Source organism: Diadema antillarum, unplaced genomic scaffold, assembly GCF_040938485.1.
Source record: "Diadema antillarum isolate AM-2024a unplaced genomic scaffold, OU_Dant_1.0 seq00000798_RagTag, whole genome shotgun sequence".
NCBI lineage: Eukaryota > Metazoa > Echinodermata > Echinoidea > Diadematoida > Diadematidae > Diadema > Diadema antillarum.
The window spans coordinates 3,213,311-3,232,219 of NW_027271682.1; the positions used below are offsets into that span (position 1 = coordinate 3,213,311).

The window sequence follows — 18,909 nt, forward strand, 5'->3', positions numbered from 1 at the left end:
TACGGACACGATCTATACATTGTATTTGTGCACTGTACATCAAACATCTAATGTACACAGCTCATGGGTCATACACACAAGCCATTGTGTATACTCCAATGGTATACGTACTGCAACAAAGACTGATGTAAAACATGTTATATTTGCGGCAAGTAAATTTTCGTGGATTAGATCCGATGGCCTTTATTGTGGCATGAAATTTTCGCGAATTGCCACTGGCGTTCAATGCATATAGTGTAGACAAGAACTTTCGTGTGCATTTTAATTTCGTGAATCTTGGCGCTCGCGAAATTTGCGAAATTAAAATGCACGCAAGCATTCCTCGTTTTACAGCATTCTCTCAAAGACAACTTATTTAACAATACTCACAAATCAGTAGATAATTTTTTGGATCTATATAATTTATCATAATTTATTTGTACATAAATTTGGGCCTTGTTCATTGACCACAGGAGTATGAGCTCTATTATGGTACTCTTGGGAGGTGTGACACGAAGATTATAAGTCGATCTTAAAGGACAAGTTCACCTTCATATACATGTGGATTGAGTGAAGGCAACAATATTAGTAGAACACATCAGTGAAAGTTTGGGGAAAATCCGACAATCCGTTCAAAAGTTATGAATTTTTAAAATATCTGTGCAATCACTGCTGGAGGAGAAGACTACTACAGTGTATGATGTCACATGCGTACAACGATACAAGGAAAATAAAAAGAGAATTTCACAAAACTTGACTTTTTTAATAAAGTGCACATTTCTTCGCCTTGTTACTGACTTATGTTAGGGGTAATATTATTCTCCCTGACTTCTGAAAGAGAGAAGTCGAGTGTTCTTTTAGTATGTGAGAAAAGTGAGAATATCTTGAATTTTCTTTATATTTTCTTTATATAGTTGTACTCATATGACATCACAAGCTATAGTAGTCTTCTCATCCAGCCTCGGCTGAGCAGAAACTTCAAAAATTCATAACTTTTTAACGGATTGTCCGATTTTCCTCAAACTCTCATTGATGTGTTCTACTAATATTGCTGCATTCACTTAACCCACATGTCTATGAAGGTGAACTTGTCCTTTAAAAGTTAAGATCGACTTAAAATTATGGTATGCCCTTGGTTTTCCTTTTCAGTCTTATCTAATGTCTTAGTCCCATTCAAATTGTCATTAAAATCTGCAGAATAGAATTCTTCTTCCTTTATTTCACTTTGTTTATTTATTAATGCATGTATGAAAAAGTCTCAAAATTGTCATGCCTACTTGGAAGTTTGAATATCATAGAAGACATACACAGTCTACCATAATTTAAGTTAATCTCAAAATTTAAGATCGCCTAAAAATCTGTGTGAAACACCCCCCCCCCCCCCCCCCAACCATATTATTGGCACATTGAACCGCTTCACAGCCGAGCTTGTCCTCTTCCAAGCTCACCAAAATTGCACTTTTTGGGGAGAGAAAGGTGACGCTTCCTGCCCGTCCACACAATAAATATATTTTTCACGATCCCACACCAATCTGTGGGTGTAGAACAGCTGGAAAGAAAGCGACCTGGAGCAGTCTTTGATGTCTACACTGCCATCATCTTGCACAATCACCTGCCACAGAGTTTCCTCAGTTGACCTGGTAGTAACCATACTCCAACCTGCAAATGCACAGTAGGAAGTAAAAAAAAAAAAAAAGTCCATCAATTTTTGAAGCCTTAATATCTGATGTCTCTACATTTGCATCAGGGAACACATTGTGTTGTTAGTCTATGAGATTTTTACAAAAAGTACTTAACAAACTTCTACAAAGAATGTAAAGCATGTTTTATGCTGTGTATCAAAACAAGTATATGTTTGAAGAAAGTTGAACAAAAAGTTATCAGTATTTAATATGCCAGTCAAACAAATTTGTAGTCTTTAAAGGAGATTTTGTGTGGGCATCTCAAAATGGCTGGTTATTTTATTGCAGCAATGGCAACCTTCATAATCTATGTTGCTAAAGTCACTTATATGAAAATATATTTGTATTCTTTTACATGTCTCCGGTTAACCCTTTAGCAACTGAAAATTCTGTACATGATGGCCTATTGTTCCATGGAAGGTGCAGCAATATTACTCTCCTTTCGACAACCTAAATTATGCAAAATAGATCACTGCATGTTCATTTTTGTCTATTATAAGTTATGCCTATTTGAAAGCCTATTAAGACTTTACACAGAGACTTGTGTGTCACAGAAATAATTCTGACATGTACGTTTGTTGAACTTTGACCTCTTTCAAATTACATCATTATATATTCTATGTGAAAACATTAAAAATAGTTAAGCATAAAACTACAAAAGAGCAGATGGGTGGTTTTGGGCAGTTTAGGGAGTAATCTGACGGGCAGTTTGGGGGCGGTTCAGTTACTAATGGGTGAAAGTATGCATGGGAAGCTACAATCATTTCTTTACATCCTTGACGACAGCCAAGTGTCGCCTTTCCATGAAAATGTACAACGTGTGAATGAGAAATTACACAGTTTGCGGAGTTTTTATTTGCAAGACGAACAAACAGTGGCTCTACGAGAACTAAGAGCCTCTATGAAGCCATAATATGTGATCACTGGCACTTGACTGGATACATAACTATGTCCCATCGTTGATTGGTCCGGGGTCATCCCATGAGACCAACACCCACGAGTCATACAGCCCACAAGTTCAAAATTTAAAAAAAGGTCCATGAGTCATACAGCTCATGAGTTCAACACTAGGCAAATATGGCCCATGAGTTTGACACTAGGTAAAAAGAGTCCACGTGTTCAACATTACAACGTGGGGCTTAATGTGTCAGTCTTGTGGGCCTTGTTTAGTTAGTGTCAAACTCATGGGCTGTATGACTCGTGGGCTGTATTTGGATGTCGAACTCATGATGTGCACCCAATTGGTGCTACTCTGCTCACATCTTATCTGGGGGGCGTTTCATCAACGAGTTCGTCGGAGGCTTTCACCGACGAATTTGCTATCAGCCAATCAGATGCAAGGATTTACACTGACAACTGTTAAAAGCTAATGAAATCCTTGGTCTGATTGGCTGATAGCAAATTCGTCGGTGAAAACTCCGACGAACTTGTTGATGAAACGCCCCCCCTGATCTCTTACTTTAAGTTTGCTGCTCTATTTGGATAGCTTATGACTTTCTAATGAAGGAAAATGCAATTGAAGAGAGTTAAATTCATTAAAAGGTACAGTCAAGGAATTTTAAGAATGAAAAAAAAAATATGCATGCACTCGACTTGTGGGAGAGGAAAGGGAATATTATGCCTACAGTATGTGATACACTATATGCTTTACTTTGTTCCAATTCAGAAGTGCAAACAAAAATTCTTCGGAAAGGTCAATTGGTATTTTGCTTCTGAAGTTTTAGGATGTTTACATGTTATTCATTAATGCAGATAACAAGTACTTCAGCATGGTGAGATTACAAGTTACATTGTGTCTTATCCAAACATGAAGTCGACTGTAAACTTGCATCTGCCTGAACAAATAATATTAGGATCACATTCAAACAAGCAATTATCTGCATGCATGCATACATATGTATTCTGCACATTCTATAATCAACACAAGGGCACATACACACGCAACAGATATAGCTACACATGCAAAATCACTACAGGTGTCCGAGGTGTATTTTCTTGAATATTCGTTACCACTGAAACATAACTTGGAACACATACAGATTTCAAAAACAGAACATACATAAATAAAACATGCATACTGGCTCAACAAGGCATTATGCTTGAGCTCTGTTGATTGCCAAATACATGACAACAAATAGTGAATATCAGATCCCACTGGTATAGGAGGGTAAAGAAGAAGAAGAAGAAGAAGAAGAAAATGACTTTACATTACAATACATAAAATTATCTGAGATCAATCCATAATCTGTAAGGCGCTGTTGCATAAAAGTTAAGATGAAAAATAAATCAGAAAATCAAACATAAGTCTTTAACTACTCAATTTTGATTGGCTGCTACATGACTTATGTTTAATTTTCTGACTTTAAATTGATCACATCCTTCTATACAACAGGGCTCTGTGATTACAGAGAATGAGTGATTAACTACTTTTGTTAGTTTGGCTGGACAAGACACCATGTCGCACAGTCGGTACACATGTTGCTGCGTCTATGAAGCACGTGGGGCATTTGTGTGGTAACACAGAAGAAATCCTATCACTACACAGACGTTAACACATGTTTGACTATGACACGTTACACCAGGCATAGTGTAGATGGCTGCTTACAGTGTACAGATTGCCACTGAATGAATGCAGTATTGCATGACCGTCACACCTAACATGATGCTGCTGAATGTGAACACTCCGTGGCAGCAAGTGGAGTTGATTTGCCATCCCATGTTAACAGCCTCAATGAACATGAAAAGAACATATGAAAAGTAGTTCAATGTATTATTCTGCTCTCAAAAGGCATTTCTTTTTTTAAGGTAACTACTCTCAAGTTTTAAAGACAATAGGTCATATCTCAGATGTCTTAGACTGATAGGAGCAATTGCTCCTGTAAGTGCATAAAATCACATGGTCACTCATCACGGCATGACTAACTAATGACTAAACTGATGACCAACTGACTGATGACTATTAACTGCTTCACTCATGAAATGGTGGGTGTCTGACAAGATGATGTACCACTATCATGATCTACAGGATACCAGTGAAAATGAGCATAGTCTTTACATCTGATAGGCTTTTGAACTACATCTGTAAATGATAAACTATAAAGAAATAAACCATGTATTCTAAATCAGCATCAATCACATTTGTTCATCCATGGGTGCATTCAAGCTCTCTCCTAATGCATAGAGTACTGAACCCGCGCCAGAGGAGTACTCGAATGCTCCCAAAGCGTACCCTACTGTACCAAACCGAGCTAAAAGTGGACCACTTCTCGATGTAATCCAAAAGTGAACTGTATAGTAACATGCCATGACAGAGAGAGCTTGAACATAAAGTGGTCCAAAAGCGTACTGTACCAGCTGTTCACATGAGAAGAATGCACGTAACACACACTAGGCGTTTTCACATCAGCCCGATGTTTCGAAATAGCGCGCTATTTTCTGACTTGGGAAATTAACCCGATCACAAAATAGCACGCTATTTGATAATGTGAACACAAAATAGCGCGCTAATTGTATCGCTCTGATCGAGAAAATTTCTCGAATCCAACTCGGGAAATTTCTGAAATAGCGGGATAGTAGCGCGCTATTTGATAATGTGAAAACGACTTGAGAAATTAGCGTAATGCATCCCATCATGCCTTTCGTGTGTGACCCTATCGATCGAGGCAAACTGCACACAAATCATGAGAAATTTTTGACAGGGCACACACATTACTGATGCTGTTTGCACATACTCAGCTGACGAATTAGCTCGAAAAAAATTCGGGCTAATTCTCTTTGGGCTGATGTGAATAAGAAATGAAATAGCGCTCTAATTCGCAATCGCGAAATATATCTCGAGCTTGGACTTTTATCGGGCTGATGTGAAAACGCCTACTATGTCATAATACAAAGAGTTGATTCTCTTTGTTAGGGACACCTGTATGTAGCATTTAAAATCTGCGACTCCAGACCAAAAATAGCTCATGAGGTATGCTATCTCCACAGAGCGCTAGAACACTCCCAATCTAGCATGGTATGGTACAGTACTGTACAGTTCAGTTTGGTTCGGTTTGCTTTTGAATGCTCAAACGCAGCCCATGAGCACAGGTATTGGCAACCACACAATCAAATATGACAGTTCTCTTATTTTTCTACTTTTTTTTAAAATAAGCTCCAGTTCTATGGAATCTGCCTCATCACGTCTTCTTTGATCACTTCATATCTTACATTGCTGTGCGTAACATGAATTTGACGCTTTTGATTCTTTTCATGGACAAATGATGTGAAGTAATTCAGCTTTGGCACGGCCAAATGGTTGCAAGGCTACAAACAAAACACACACATCACACGATAAGTTGTATTTTCACTGCAACCATAGGAATTATGCAATGTTGTGCACAGCATATTTCCTGAGGAGCAAAGACAACTGATATTATCATACAAGATACCATCTCTACCAGATGAAGTCAATAAAAATAAATCAATTCCTCTTTTTAATGGCAGGCAGCTATGTTCATAACCTATTCTCCTGCTTGTCCAGTAACCGCGCTATGGTCACTCTCGTTTTCATGGTAGAAGGCTATGGTAAGATTGGTGTTTCACTTTCTCAAAACAAAGAATTTTATCGCTTGCACTGAAAATACGATCCAACAACTGTGTGACATTATTCTGTGGCCTGCTGTATTCTTCGCTGCAGAAACAGGCCATGAAAAGTTCACTTTAATTGGGAGATTTAATTGCAAGAGGTTTGCGGAAATCTAGCCATGAATGGACAATTGTTAATATTCACTTCTGATTATTTTTTAATAGGAAGTGCTGATTTGACATGGATTACTCAGGATGACTTGACATTCTAATACACAAAGTTTGAAAGCTCAGGACCCAAAAATGTTGCCGTACTGAAAATGCACTTCATTTTCAGTAGTGGTAACTCTTTACAGTTTCATATAACTTCACATCTTCTTATCTGAGCCTTCTCTGTGACCATCAGTACAATGTATATTGCACAAACACTAATTAATGGCAGATGATGTGTATCCAGTGGAGATGTCAGTCCAATTTGATGCTTCCATTTCACAAATGAAAAAAAAAAAATCACTTACGAAAACAAGTCCTGCAAAACTGTTCATTATCACCACAAAAATTGCATTCACGGCTCACAGCATTGTATAGCTTTCTCCTGCTTGGGCGGCAAAAATCAGGTAATGAGCTGTAGATTAAAGGATCGATCAGACAGTTCATATGTGTTGCATTTGTGATGCTTGGATTGAATTTCACCAAAAACTTTTGAACTAGCATCTTCTCATGAGAAAGAAGTACAAAAGATGAGCAGCTGAAAAACACATGGAATGGTCAGGGGCACAGGCGGCAAAAATAGTTTCATACAAACGACTGAAATCCTCAGGCTGAGTGATTGCAACTGATAGAGAAGTTGCCCTATAATGACGTGAATAAACACTGAATTAATCAATGTTTAAGAAGGTGCAAAAAAAAAAAAAATCATGGGCATACATGCTCGGGCTGGATTTGAACCAGTGATATCCTGATCACGCGATGGGCATCTTACCCACAAGTACCCACTGCAGGCTACAAGGATTAGAACCAGCACTGGCTTCCAGGCAGAAGCTCTGTGGTCTAGTGGATAAGACGCCCGTCCGGTCGTCAGGAGGTTGTTGGTTCAAATCCACCCTGAGCATAAATGCCCCTCTTTGTTTACCATGGCTACTAGAAAAACACTGATTAATTCAGTTCTAACTTACATTGATGTAGGGCAATTTGTCAACCAGTTGCAAGTTTGCAGCTTTCTTGGATAAACATTATGGATTCTTAACCTGTTGAGGACGGGTCCCAAGTATACTTGGGCAGGTGTCAATGGGAAATGCATGTTGTAGCAAAATCAGTCCGTCCTCAATGGGTTTAAGAAAATATTCATCAGAAAAGGTTTCTCCATTTTAACAAAGTCTGGTCCAATTTGCATAATATCATTGTGACACCTGCCACTGGCTTTGTGTAAACACTTTTAGCTTTCTTAATTCTGGTCCAATTTTCTTAATGAAACCTTTACAGTTCTGTCTGACTTCACAATTTTTTTTTCTCTGCTGATAATGTGGACACAGAATCTGCTCTCATTTCCACCTAACAAGATGGCTGGATAGCACATATTCAGCTGCATTAGCTGGTCTTCCACAGGGTCCAGTCATGTGGACTACTTCACTCGCTAAGGCAACCTGCTCTTTGCTATCAAAGAATGAGTGAAATGGGATCTCTTATGCGCATTTGTTGTGACTTTTTCATAAATGAGAGCTCCATTTTATGATATATCTGGGGGACAGAGTGAAAATTATGTGCTTAGAAACACCAGTATAAAGCGCCATATAAATGCAATTATTATCATTGTTACGATAATTATTAAATTCCTTCAATGATGCCACAAGTCGATGTCATACTAAGCTCAACTGATGACACTTTGTCACTTTAGAGTCTTGGCTAAGATATAAATTGATGAATAATGGAGTCGACAAACAATTTCCAAACTGTCACCATTCACTAACTGTCAAACTTGGTGCCAAATGCACTATTGTGATGTCAGCTGCTCTGCAGACTCATCACTTTCTGTTGTGCATGGGTTGCACGCTCTGCAGAGAACTTCGTGTCTGTGGCTCCCAAGTGAAATGCTGGAAAGAATGCGAATATGAAAACAATGCTGCCCATAATAGCCCAGTCCAGCTGATATTGATATAAACCCACACAGAGATAAAATAGAAAGGGTATTTATGTGATGACAAGGTAGTTCCTTTGCACTATGACTATTTAAAAAGACTGCTTTGTTAATCTATATGATTACTAATACAGACAGATCAAGCCAGACGTACTGCCACTAGCTGCCAGTTCATGAAATAAATACCTGATAACTATTTCTAATCAGTAAAATATTGGTTACTACATTCTCCAAACAGAAACACAAATGTTTTAATATACTGTTTACCCTGATATAACTGCATGAAAGGAAAATTATGATAGATAAATTTGTGGGTAGTTAATCATACCATCAGCCAATGTACCCTAGTGGTAAAAATCCGGAACAGGTTAAGCAAAGGTTTTGCTCACTATATACTGTACATCATGAAGTAGGCATCTTGAAAGAATATGGTCATATAACGTACCCAAAGGGTAAAGACACCTGGGGGCATTTTATGAAGCATTTTTGTCAGATATTTTTTTTCTGACAAACTGTTATAAGCTACTGATATCCCTGGATCTGTGAGCAAATTTGTCTGATAAATATGTCAGACAAAACGCTTCATGAAATGCCCCCCTCCCCCACATTAGACCAGATTGTGGTTCCTCTTTGATATAGGACAGATTACAAAACTGTACACATCAAAAGTCAAGACATGGCATTGAATCATTAAAGATTGATTAAACCATACTTGCCATTACATATAATATAAAATGAAAGAATCAGGTCTGTAATATCGTGAAAATTTGGAGAAATAACAAAAAAAAGCGGCGTCTAATAATCAATATTATCTGCATAAATGAATACATACAGGCACATATACCAAAGGAAATCGTAGGTTGACATGACTTTTCATGAATTGCGCAATCATCTCACAACTGCAATATGTGAGAAAGTATACTTGCAAGTAAAAAAAAAAATCAACAACTGCATACTGAATACTTTATGCTAGATGCAAAGTTTGATGACAGGTTAGGGAATTGGGACTATATACAAAATCAGGGTTTCACATTAGCACATTAATTACAGGAAGAAGACAAGAAAATGGAGGGGGGGGGGAGAGAGGATACAATGCTGTAGCAGAAATCAGAAGATCAGCCATGCAGTAATGCATCCATGAAAGACTACATTGGGAGTTTGAGGGTTAACAAACAGACTACACCATGAAACAATGTCGAGGGAAATAAAACCTTGGATCGACAGCAAACGCTGTGGGCTATTCCCTCGATGCCGTTGAGCTGCGTGGGGTGCCTGCATTCGCCTCCAGTACCTCCCATCTGGAGACATTACATATCGTGTAAAAGAATTCAAAAGAATGTCCCAGCCCCTAATATCAATATCAGCAGAGCACAGTCAAACCTGTCCAGAGTAGCTACTACTGTATACGCTATATATTTCGCGGGGGTTTTATTTTCGCGAATTTCGCGAATAACGCGAATTTCGCGAGTCGGGAGCTATTCGCGAATTTAACAACACGCGAAAATATTACCTTCCCAAATGAATCCCTTGCCTTGATGATACGAAAATTTCAGTACTAGTAGTTTACCATGTCATGGCTTACCGAACAGACCATATACTGTACTGGCTAAGCTTGTTTACGTACATAGAGCCAATCCATTCTCGCAAGGGGACCACTCGTCAGAAATCTAGCGCGATGGACTTAACCACTTAAAAAATGTTGAATTCTAACTTACTAGTTAGCAGAGTTTGGTAAGTTTTTTTCATGCAGTGTATAACTAGTATCATTGTTATTTGCTAGTAAGTTGAAAATTCACACTTTCTTTGCCACTTCATATTTTCTCTGGTCCCCTAATCCCGAATTTAACCACTCGCGAAAATGTGTGACAGCGGCAATTCGCAAAAATTTATGTACGCGAAAATTATAGCGTATACAGTATTAAACAAAAACAGCACAAGTGACCAATATGAACTGTCATCATTACAGATAATGTGGTAGCCATATATCTAATATGTTTGCTCTTATCGGGGTCCATGTGTAGCATTTAAAAATACATGCAGGTACTACTATGAATAATGATGTAATATTAGTATCTCATGAAAAAAAAAAATGGCACTGACTTGCTTTGGAATAAAAGAAATCATCTCGTCTGAATTTGTCACCCTTTAGTGATGACATCACATAAAATTAGGAGCCACTACAAGCAGCAAGACATTGAAGTACGAAAAATATTATGAAAGGATGGCTGGCCACCCACTTCTCTCTGTGGTGCAATTTCTATTGAGCACTACAGTGCACTCCCGTTATAACGAAATGCTCGGGACCGGCAGTTTTCTTTCGTTATAACGAAATTTCGTTATAACCGAACAAATACAATATATAACGAAAACAAGGAAACCACGTATATATATCATATTCTGCTTGCTGAATACTCATCATACACTGGAAAGCTATGTGAAATGTGATGGGATAACTGTATTACAATAATAAATGCAAGTTCCCCTCAGAAAGTGTGCGTGACACAAGGAGCGAACACACAGTGGTGAGAAGCGTTCACCCATGCAGAGACGCTATATAATGCTTGTTCCGCTACGTATTTTCGAAAGCAATTCGCATTTCGTTATAACGGAGCACATTTCTTTTGTTTTTCCTTGTCTGTGGTGCTCGAAAAAGACTTCGTTATAACGGAAATTTCGCTATAACCGTGTTCGTTATAAGCAAATTTTGTACCATAGACTTTAATGGTGATAATTTTGGGACCAGAAGATTTACTTCGTTATAACCGTGTTCGTTGTAACGGGAGTGCACTGTATAAATGCAGGTTTAGCTGTACCTATAGTGTACATCAAGCTATATGTCATACGAACTTAAAAAGGGTCATCCTACGGACAAGGTGGTGACTTCAGATGCTAGAAACTTTCAACAAAATTACGCTAGTAGCAATTTAGTGACAGATTCAGTGAAACGGCAATGTCGCAAACACCTTGATTTTGTCACCTGCCACTCGGAGCACAATGTGGGGGAAATGCCACGCACTGCACAAAAATTTGTCGGTGTAACAAATTACCTCTATCAACAGTCCTCACAGGGCTTGCTACAAGTACAGTCCACTCCCTTTTACACACCTGCCACTACTCCAGAAATACCTATGGAGTGTGATCTTTTACCATCTGGGGGGTGTTTCATCAACGCTTGTCGGCGCTGACAACTTGAATCACCATAGTAACAGTCAGTGACCAGAGCATCTCAGCCAATCAAAACCAAGGATTTTGCTGAAATTGGTCAGCGCCGACAACTCGACAAGCGTTGATGAAACACCCCCTCCCCCCCCCCCCCCCCCCCCCAGTTCTCATATGTGTGATACTTAAATCATTGTTTACAAGTACAAAAAACTCTACGCATATGGAGCACGGAAGAATTTTGTGCTGTCATTACCAGTTACTACTTGCTTATCAAAGATCTGCCCAGCGATAATGTATGGTAGTCCATCTCCACAATATGGAGGCAAGCCTCAGTTCAGAACAGGATTTAGGAATCAGACATCTACAATACTACAATAGAAAAACTTTGTTTCCATAAAAGTAATTAAACAACAACACCTGATCAAAGGTATTATGTCTTAGTCTTTTAATAGTGATCTGGAACACAAATGACAGGAAAGATACATGTAGTTCTATCAAAATGTGGCCTCTTCAATAAACAGATTTCCCTATATGAATATGAGAATCCAGCTGTTTTGGTCATGTGACTATTTGGAAAATCAATACTGAAGTTGTATGTTCTATCTGCTTTATATCAACAAAAAGATGACAAATACAAGTACAGTATACAGAAATGTTAATATCTATCTTTTTTTTTCATTAAGCTCCTGTGTTTTTGTGATAATGTCATATCATGGAAAAGGTACACATTTTAAGGGTCATCATCAAAAATGCTTCTTTATGGAATTTGTGAAAGTACTAATAAGCAACAGACAGTACCATGTTTTAACAGCAGAGTAATGGAGATATGTATCTTACAAAAGAAGGGGGGAGTACAATTGATTTGTTGATGTCAATCACATGAGGGACATTACGCTAATTACAGCAGTCATATGAGAAATAATATTACACAACTTGCTCACATTCACATAATCTTGTATTCATAAATATCAAACGCATTTCACTCTAAGTTTTCGAGCTCTCTTACTCACCTGTCTGAAGCTTGATGGTTCAAGTGTTGCTTGTTGACGATGGCACTCTTCAGAAGGGTGTTTATAGAGTTGAAAGGTCGTACACTGGCTGACATACCTTCAACAGCTCTATTTAGTAGGATAAACGAGTTATAGAGACAGACAGAAAAGAAGGCGGCATTACTGTATACGGTCTCTTGGTAGCAGATTTCATGTCTGTAAACCTTATCTTTTCACCCTTCATCTTTCTCCATTTCCAGGAACAAACATGTTGGTGTCATTCCGTGCATGTCTGTGCACTTATTACCTGGTAGCTCAAATTGTTCCATGCATGTCTCTGCACTTATTAGTTCAAATTGTATACAACGAAACTGACTTTAAGCTGTTTACACCGAATAGTGTATCTACTTGTCTGAATACAAAATGACTGCAGACCTGAAATTCACATTCATTCTTCTAACTCCAAAGGGGCAATGGCTTGGCAATCAATGAATTCTTTACCACTTTATGATGTGTACACTGTATCTATAAACCCAGTCTTTATGCATGAATGTACACTGCAGTAATTGCAGGTGTCATGGGAATAATTCAGTGCTATCATCTCATTTGGGGTTGTTTATATGGCCAGTAAGGCCCAGAATATTATGTTGGTTTTATAGGATATACCGTAGATCAATCTTTATGTCTGGAGTTTTCGGTGTACTGCTTTTCTTTGAAGAATCACACAAGGAAGGTACAACAGCAACATCCACTTAATATGTATCACCTCTTTGCATAGTCCACATCATGGCACTTTCCTTGTACTTCTTGCTGTAGACTGGCTAATTCCATCTGCACATAAAGAAGTAAGGCATAGTAAACACATATTCTTGTGTTACAAATACTACACGAGAAGATTTCAGCTTGTTTCTTGAGAACTTATAAAACCTACATGTACATCAGATATTACACCAACATTGATCAAATCCTGAAATGAATTTGAGTGTCTTCTGCTCCTGTGACTCCTGATTAACAGAAACCTAAATAGAGTATTTTTTTTAGATGTCAGTGCTTTAGTTACTGTCAAATTTTCTTGTCCATTCATAAGTGGTAATATAGAAAAAAAAATGACTGCATTTAATTTTAGCATGGAAACCTTCACTACTGAGTATGTAAAATATTTCCATAATAACAGGGTATCTGCAAATAACTTAATATCAATGAAAGGGGAAAACTTTGTCAGCTAATGATAACAGTTATCTAAGTCTGTACACACTAGGGGATTCTACAGCATATGGACTGTGGTTACAAGTCATAAAGTTAACAAGAGGCTGAGAAGCATAACTTTACAATACTCATATTCCCTTCGAAAATGTCGATCTTTCTCCAACTGCTTGACAAAAGAAGAGGTCGGCTAGAGTCGTGAATTTGTAGCACCTGTAGTTACCTTGCACTGAGAAAGCTGTGGCATGGATCGTCGTACATGCTCCTGGAGTCTGTACAGAGCCAAGGAAGGTTCGTTGACCACGATATGCAAGCATTCTGATAGCCTATCCGTCACTGCAGGCAGACAATTTCATCGTTAAGAAAGAAACAAAGCAAGCATATGGGATTTAAAAACATGACACCAAGACTTTTCAGGGAACACACCAAAAGAAGGAAGGATACAATAATGAAGTTATCATAAGACCTAAAAGAAACTACTGCTAGGTAACTGCTGTGTGCAGATCACAGTGATGCCCCCACCTATCATGCAATCACTACACCTGTCATAAGAACATGGTCCTTCATTTGATGAAATTTAATTGATATTAACCTCTTACATCCTCTCTGAACAAAGGAAGGCAATTTCATTTCATTTCTATCCCTTATAATTGGACATAATTATAACTGTTGCCATTCATAGTCAAAAGATCAATTTTCTGCACAATTTAGTAACCTTTAACCTTGTCCCTTGACCTGTCATCCCCATGCACTGGCACTGATCTGATATTCAGGCACCTGTACAGACAACCTGAAAACATTACACCTCTGGCACCCTTCGGAACGAGACATCAAATTTCTGTATGATATCAATATGATCTATAATCTAAACTGAATTATAATATAAATAAATATGGCATAGAACATCAATATACTGTGATGAAGATACATCAATCATGGGTTCAGGTAGGTATTTATCACCGAGCAAAAATACCCATACATTGACCAAATGCTGCTTGCCCTAGTAAACCATCTAACCAATCTTGTTCAACAATAACAACATCAACAGCGACAACAACAACAACAAAAGCTTTGAACAAAGAACTTGGTCTTCATGTGCAATGCAAAAAGGAAGATCTTCTCACTTGAAAGTTAACTGATTTCATCTTTAATCTTGATTAAAATGAAAACAAATTTGCAATACCAATGCAGTCTGTGCTTCTGAATATTGCAGCAGACAAGCCACCACAAGTGAATTCTTCCTTTTTTAAGAAACTACATTTCAATCTTGCATGTATACTTTATCCACGTAAATGAACTACAACTTCATCAAATAATGTAATGGAAAACCTAAAAAATGAATACTATTACATTAAAATTCATTGTATATACTTAAAAGGTGCTGCTCTGTTGACCAACAAGAAATCAAATCTTGTTTGCTCATCAACTGATCATTGCTGTGTGCTCTTTCAACAGTTCACACACATTTCAATGTTTCCCCGAATGAAGTCATACAACCTAATGCCAGAGGAATATAAATGAGATCATACTCACCTTTTTTGACCTTGTAATCAACTTCCAGGTCCATTCCTTGTCCATCTCCTACAAGAATAATTTTGCAAAGATATGTCAGTCATACTTTTTTTTTCCCCCAGATGCCATGGATGTCCAGTGGGCCAGTATATACAACTACTGGTACTTGATGTAATTCCAAAACAAGAAATCAGAACAGAGATTACTTGCTGAAAACATGTACGCATTTCTCTCTTTTCTCCCCGTTTCACTGAAAGATATTTTTGTAGAACGTGTTGTGAAACCAAACCCATTATCAAACAAATATAAAAGATTCACAAATAATCAAACTGTCTCTGATAAGACTGCATATCAATGATCTGAAATTAACATTCCACTTTTTGAGACATTTCTCTTATTAAGTGCGCTAAACCTGTGTGAATCTAAATTGTAGCGCAGGAAGTCGTATGATTTATGCATGTATACAACAGCATGTAATTATAAATCACTTGTTATATTGACATATTGTATTGAAAACATGAAATTGATCCATTAATCTATGACCATAAAGCACCTGTGCAGTGTAATTCTTTGTCTGGGGAAAAACACTGTACATTCATCCTCCTATATTCTACAATGCAACCAATCAAGATCTTGTGCAGCAAAGTCTTGCATAAGAACAAAGACAAAGAAAATATTTAAAATGTTTCATGAAAAAAAAGAGAAATCATCATTTTTCTCAAAGCACGAGTGTCATCATACCTCTATGCAAAATCTGTGGGTGCTGCATTGATGCAATTCTACCAGCCGAATATGCCTGAATGGAGGTCCCTTCTATATCCATGGATGTAAATGTACCAGCTATCTGCCCATCACTGGAAAATAATATAATAGGATGGATGGATGAACATGTTGAAAATCAGATCAAGACAATCACAGTTCTTACGGGCTTTACACAGTGAGCGTCATTGACACCTTCAATTTGCTATCCCCTACTGCCGACTCTACATGCAGAGCTTCAGAGTGATTTTACAAAGCAGCCTTCGATATAAAAGGACCCCCAGGGCCCCTGGGCCTCTAGTGTAGATAACATTTAAGTTTAGCATTGATATTTATGGCAATATTGATATTAAACACCAATTGTAGATCTAAATTTCCCTGGTGTATTATATTCATAACAGTGATATATGATCATACCTCAATGAATGGTTCATATTTTGTAGGAGTTATAAACTCCTTCAGTTAAGAAACAACACATTAAACATTTGCGTGAGCAGCTATCATAGGTCCTAATATCAATGAATATGGGGATTTCTTTTTTACAATTTACTTCATTTTATTTTCTTTCAGCCTACATTACTTCTTTAGACACAGTGTATCTTTAAAAAAATATTTCGAGCCTGAAGAACTGGTTCACATAGGATTTGCATGCATGGTTCATATGCGCGCAAGTTTGAGGAGATCAATAATGTGTGAAGCTAACACAAACAATGTGCAATACCCAGACAAGTATTATTGTCCTCAATCACTAATTATTTGGCATTTTGGTAAAATTCAAAGATGTTATCACAAGCTGTCTCTACCTTTGTAGCATCTATAGAGCAGCATTACTGAAGCCTAGGGGTGGTATTCTGAAATCCTCTTACAGAAATTTCTTCCTAAGTTTCTTCCTACATGTATAAGTGTTTTCCTAACTTTTTTCTTAAACTTTGGAAGAAACTTAGGAAGATATGCTAATGAATATGAGATATGCACATTTCTGACTTAGGAAGAAGTTGGTTTTCTAGAATGCACTTAGGAAAGAATTTTAAGACAATATTTAGGAAAGCCCCATCCTTGTCCCAAGTACGCTGACATAGCAAGCTACAAAACACCGTGATAGGCGCTTGTCATTCACTGTCACTGCGCGCAACATGTCTTTTGATGCGTGAAATGGGCACGAGAAAGGGGACATGTCGTGCACATGTGTATTCAACCCTATGTCATAATAATAGGCGATTGTCATTGGTTGGTTCATGATTATGATATGACATCTTGTATTGGCTTGCCTTAAGAAAGGACATGGGCGGAGCCTGATGGCCCAGGAAGAAATTTCAGAATACCAATTCTGTCTTTCCCAGGCACTTACAAGTGTACTAAGTTTCCGACTCAGGAAGAAACTTAGGAAGATTTTCAGAATACCACCCTCCTAGATCTAGCAAAATCTTTTAAAGTGGTAAGATGGCTCAAGCTAGTTAACTTTAAAGGACCCAGCACATACTAGGTGGAAGAATTCACACAAAGCAATGCCAATGTCATGAACGTTAATGCTAATGACATTGTATGTTTCATGGCTGAGTTATTCTATTAATAATACTAGACAGAAAGATCCGTCTGTCCGGAGGAGTCTTTTATTTTTTTATGTTATCGCTCTCCGCTGTAGACAATAGGAGGGGATCCGTGAAGCCAGACGCAGTCTCTGCTCTGCGGAACATATCCCGACAACCAGATACAGACCTCAACCAATCTTTTGGTCACAAAGTTAACACGCACTGCGATGATACGAGTGGGGCCGATTTTGCCTTGGATATGATGAATGAAATGAAATGAACTGGGCTGATCTATTAGGCCCTACGCCAACGACAGGTGGTTATACTGACACTCATTGGGCATAGATTTACACAGCACTGACAGTGACAGTCCGTTGTGTATCTTAATGGTTCCGAAATTTCTGCGACTTCATTATACATTACTAGAAATCGAGTACACGGGACTACAGACTTGAATTGAGTGGCAATACATACGCACGTTCGTGTTCTATTTTACACACGTAAACATAGCTTACCTCTTATAGGAATACTACCATATAAATCCTCATGGCAGTCAACATGTAACTTATTAAGCTGAAGTATCCGGCAACCGAGTACTAGGTAGTTTACTCAAACGCAAGGTCTTCAAAATACTTTCACAACAAACTACGACTGACTGAACTTTGCTTCTTCGTATTGCCATTGATAGTACACGAATTCATCGCGGATGTCTCTCTCTCTCTCTCTCGATCCACGCGAGATATCCCTTAGATGGCGCTCTTTCATTTTTGACTGTTGGTCCACTCATGCTCCACGCACAGCCACCTCACCCGTTCCAGACATTGGCCTGAATTTCCGGATCTCATACTCGGTATCTCTATCAGAATTCGTAAGTGATTAAAGACAACATTTTTTGTGTCTTTTCTTTTTCTAGCACCCAGTGTACCACTTGGCACATATTCATATTCCTTAGTTCTTTGGGCCAAAACAAAACGGTGGAACCAACCTTTTAATAGGGTTGCTTTGTTTTACTTTGTTTTTGGATATATCTAAACCATTTCAAAACCATTTTCCATCAAAATAAATTTTGAATTCCTCTTTAATAGAATTGTATGCTCTTTCATATTTCATGAAGTAGTTTCTGAGTTTCTCAAAAACAAATTAAAGGCATAATCCTCACCTCAACTAATACTACACTATTCATTTAATCTGTGAGCAAAACTGACTAAATTGCCTATGAAAATTGCCTACAAATATGAAATACAATGACACAATTTTCAATTCTGTGTCAAAATTTTGCTCTTAATTATTAACCCATTGAGGATGGGCTGATTTTGCTACAACACGCATTTTCCATAGACACCTGCCTGTGTATACTCAGGACTCATCCTCAATCTATGGGTTAAAGCATCACTCAA

The 18,909-nt window shown here is 37.9% G+C and overlaps 1 protein-coding gene across 1 annotated transcript; it reads right to left on the reverse strand.

Annotated features, from left to right (window-relative positions):
* Nucleotides 1-1,320: 1,320 nt before the first annotated feature.
* Nucleotides 1,321-18,140, reverse strand: LOC139739428 (BLOC-1-related complex subunit 8-like). Its single transcript, XM_071650040.1, has 7 exons — nucleotides 18,028-18,140; nucleotides 15,966-16,078; nucleotides 15,246-15,293; nucleotides 13,936-14,048; nucleotides 13,276-13,340; nucleotides 12,531-12,638; nucleotides 1,321-1,638 (listed from the first exon to the last, which is right to left on the reverse strand). The coding sequence occupies exons 2-7, from the start codon at nucleotides 16,045-16,047 to the stop codon at nucleotides 1,608-1,610; spliced, it is 447 nt and encodes a 148-aa protein (XP_071506141.1). The 5' UTR covers nucleotides 16,048-16,078; nucleotides 18,028-18,140; the 3' UTR covers nucleotides 1,321-1,607.
* Between the last annotated feature and the right edge of the window lie 769 nt (nucleotides 18,141-18,909).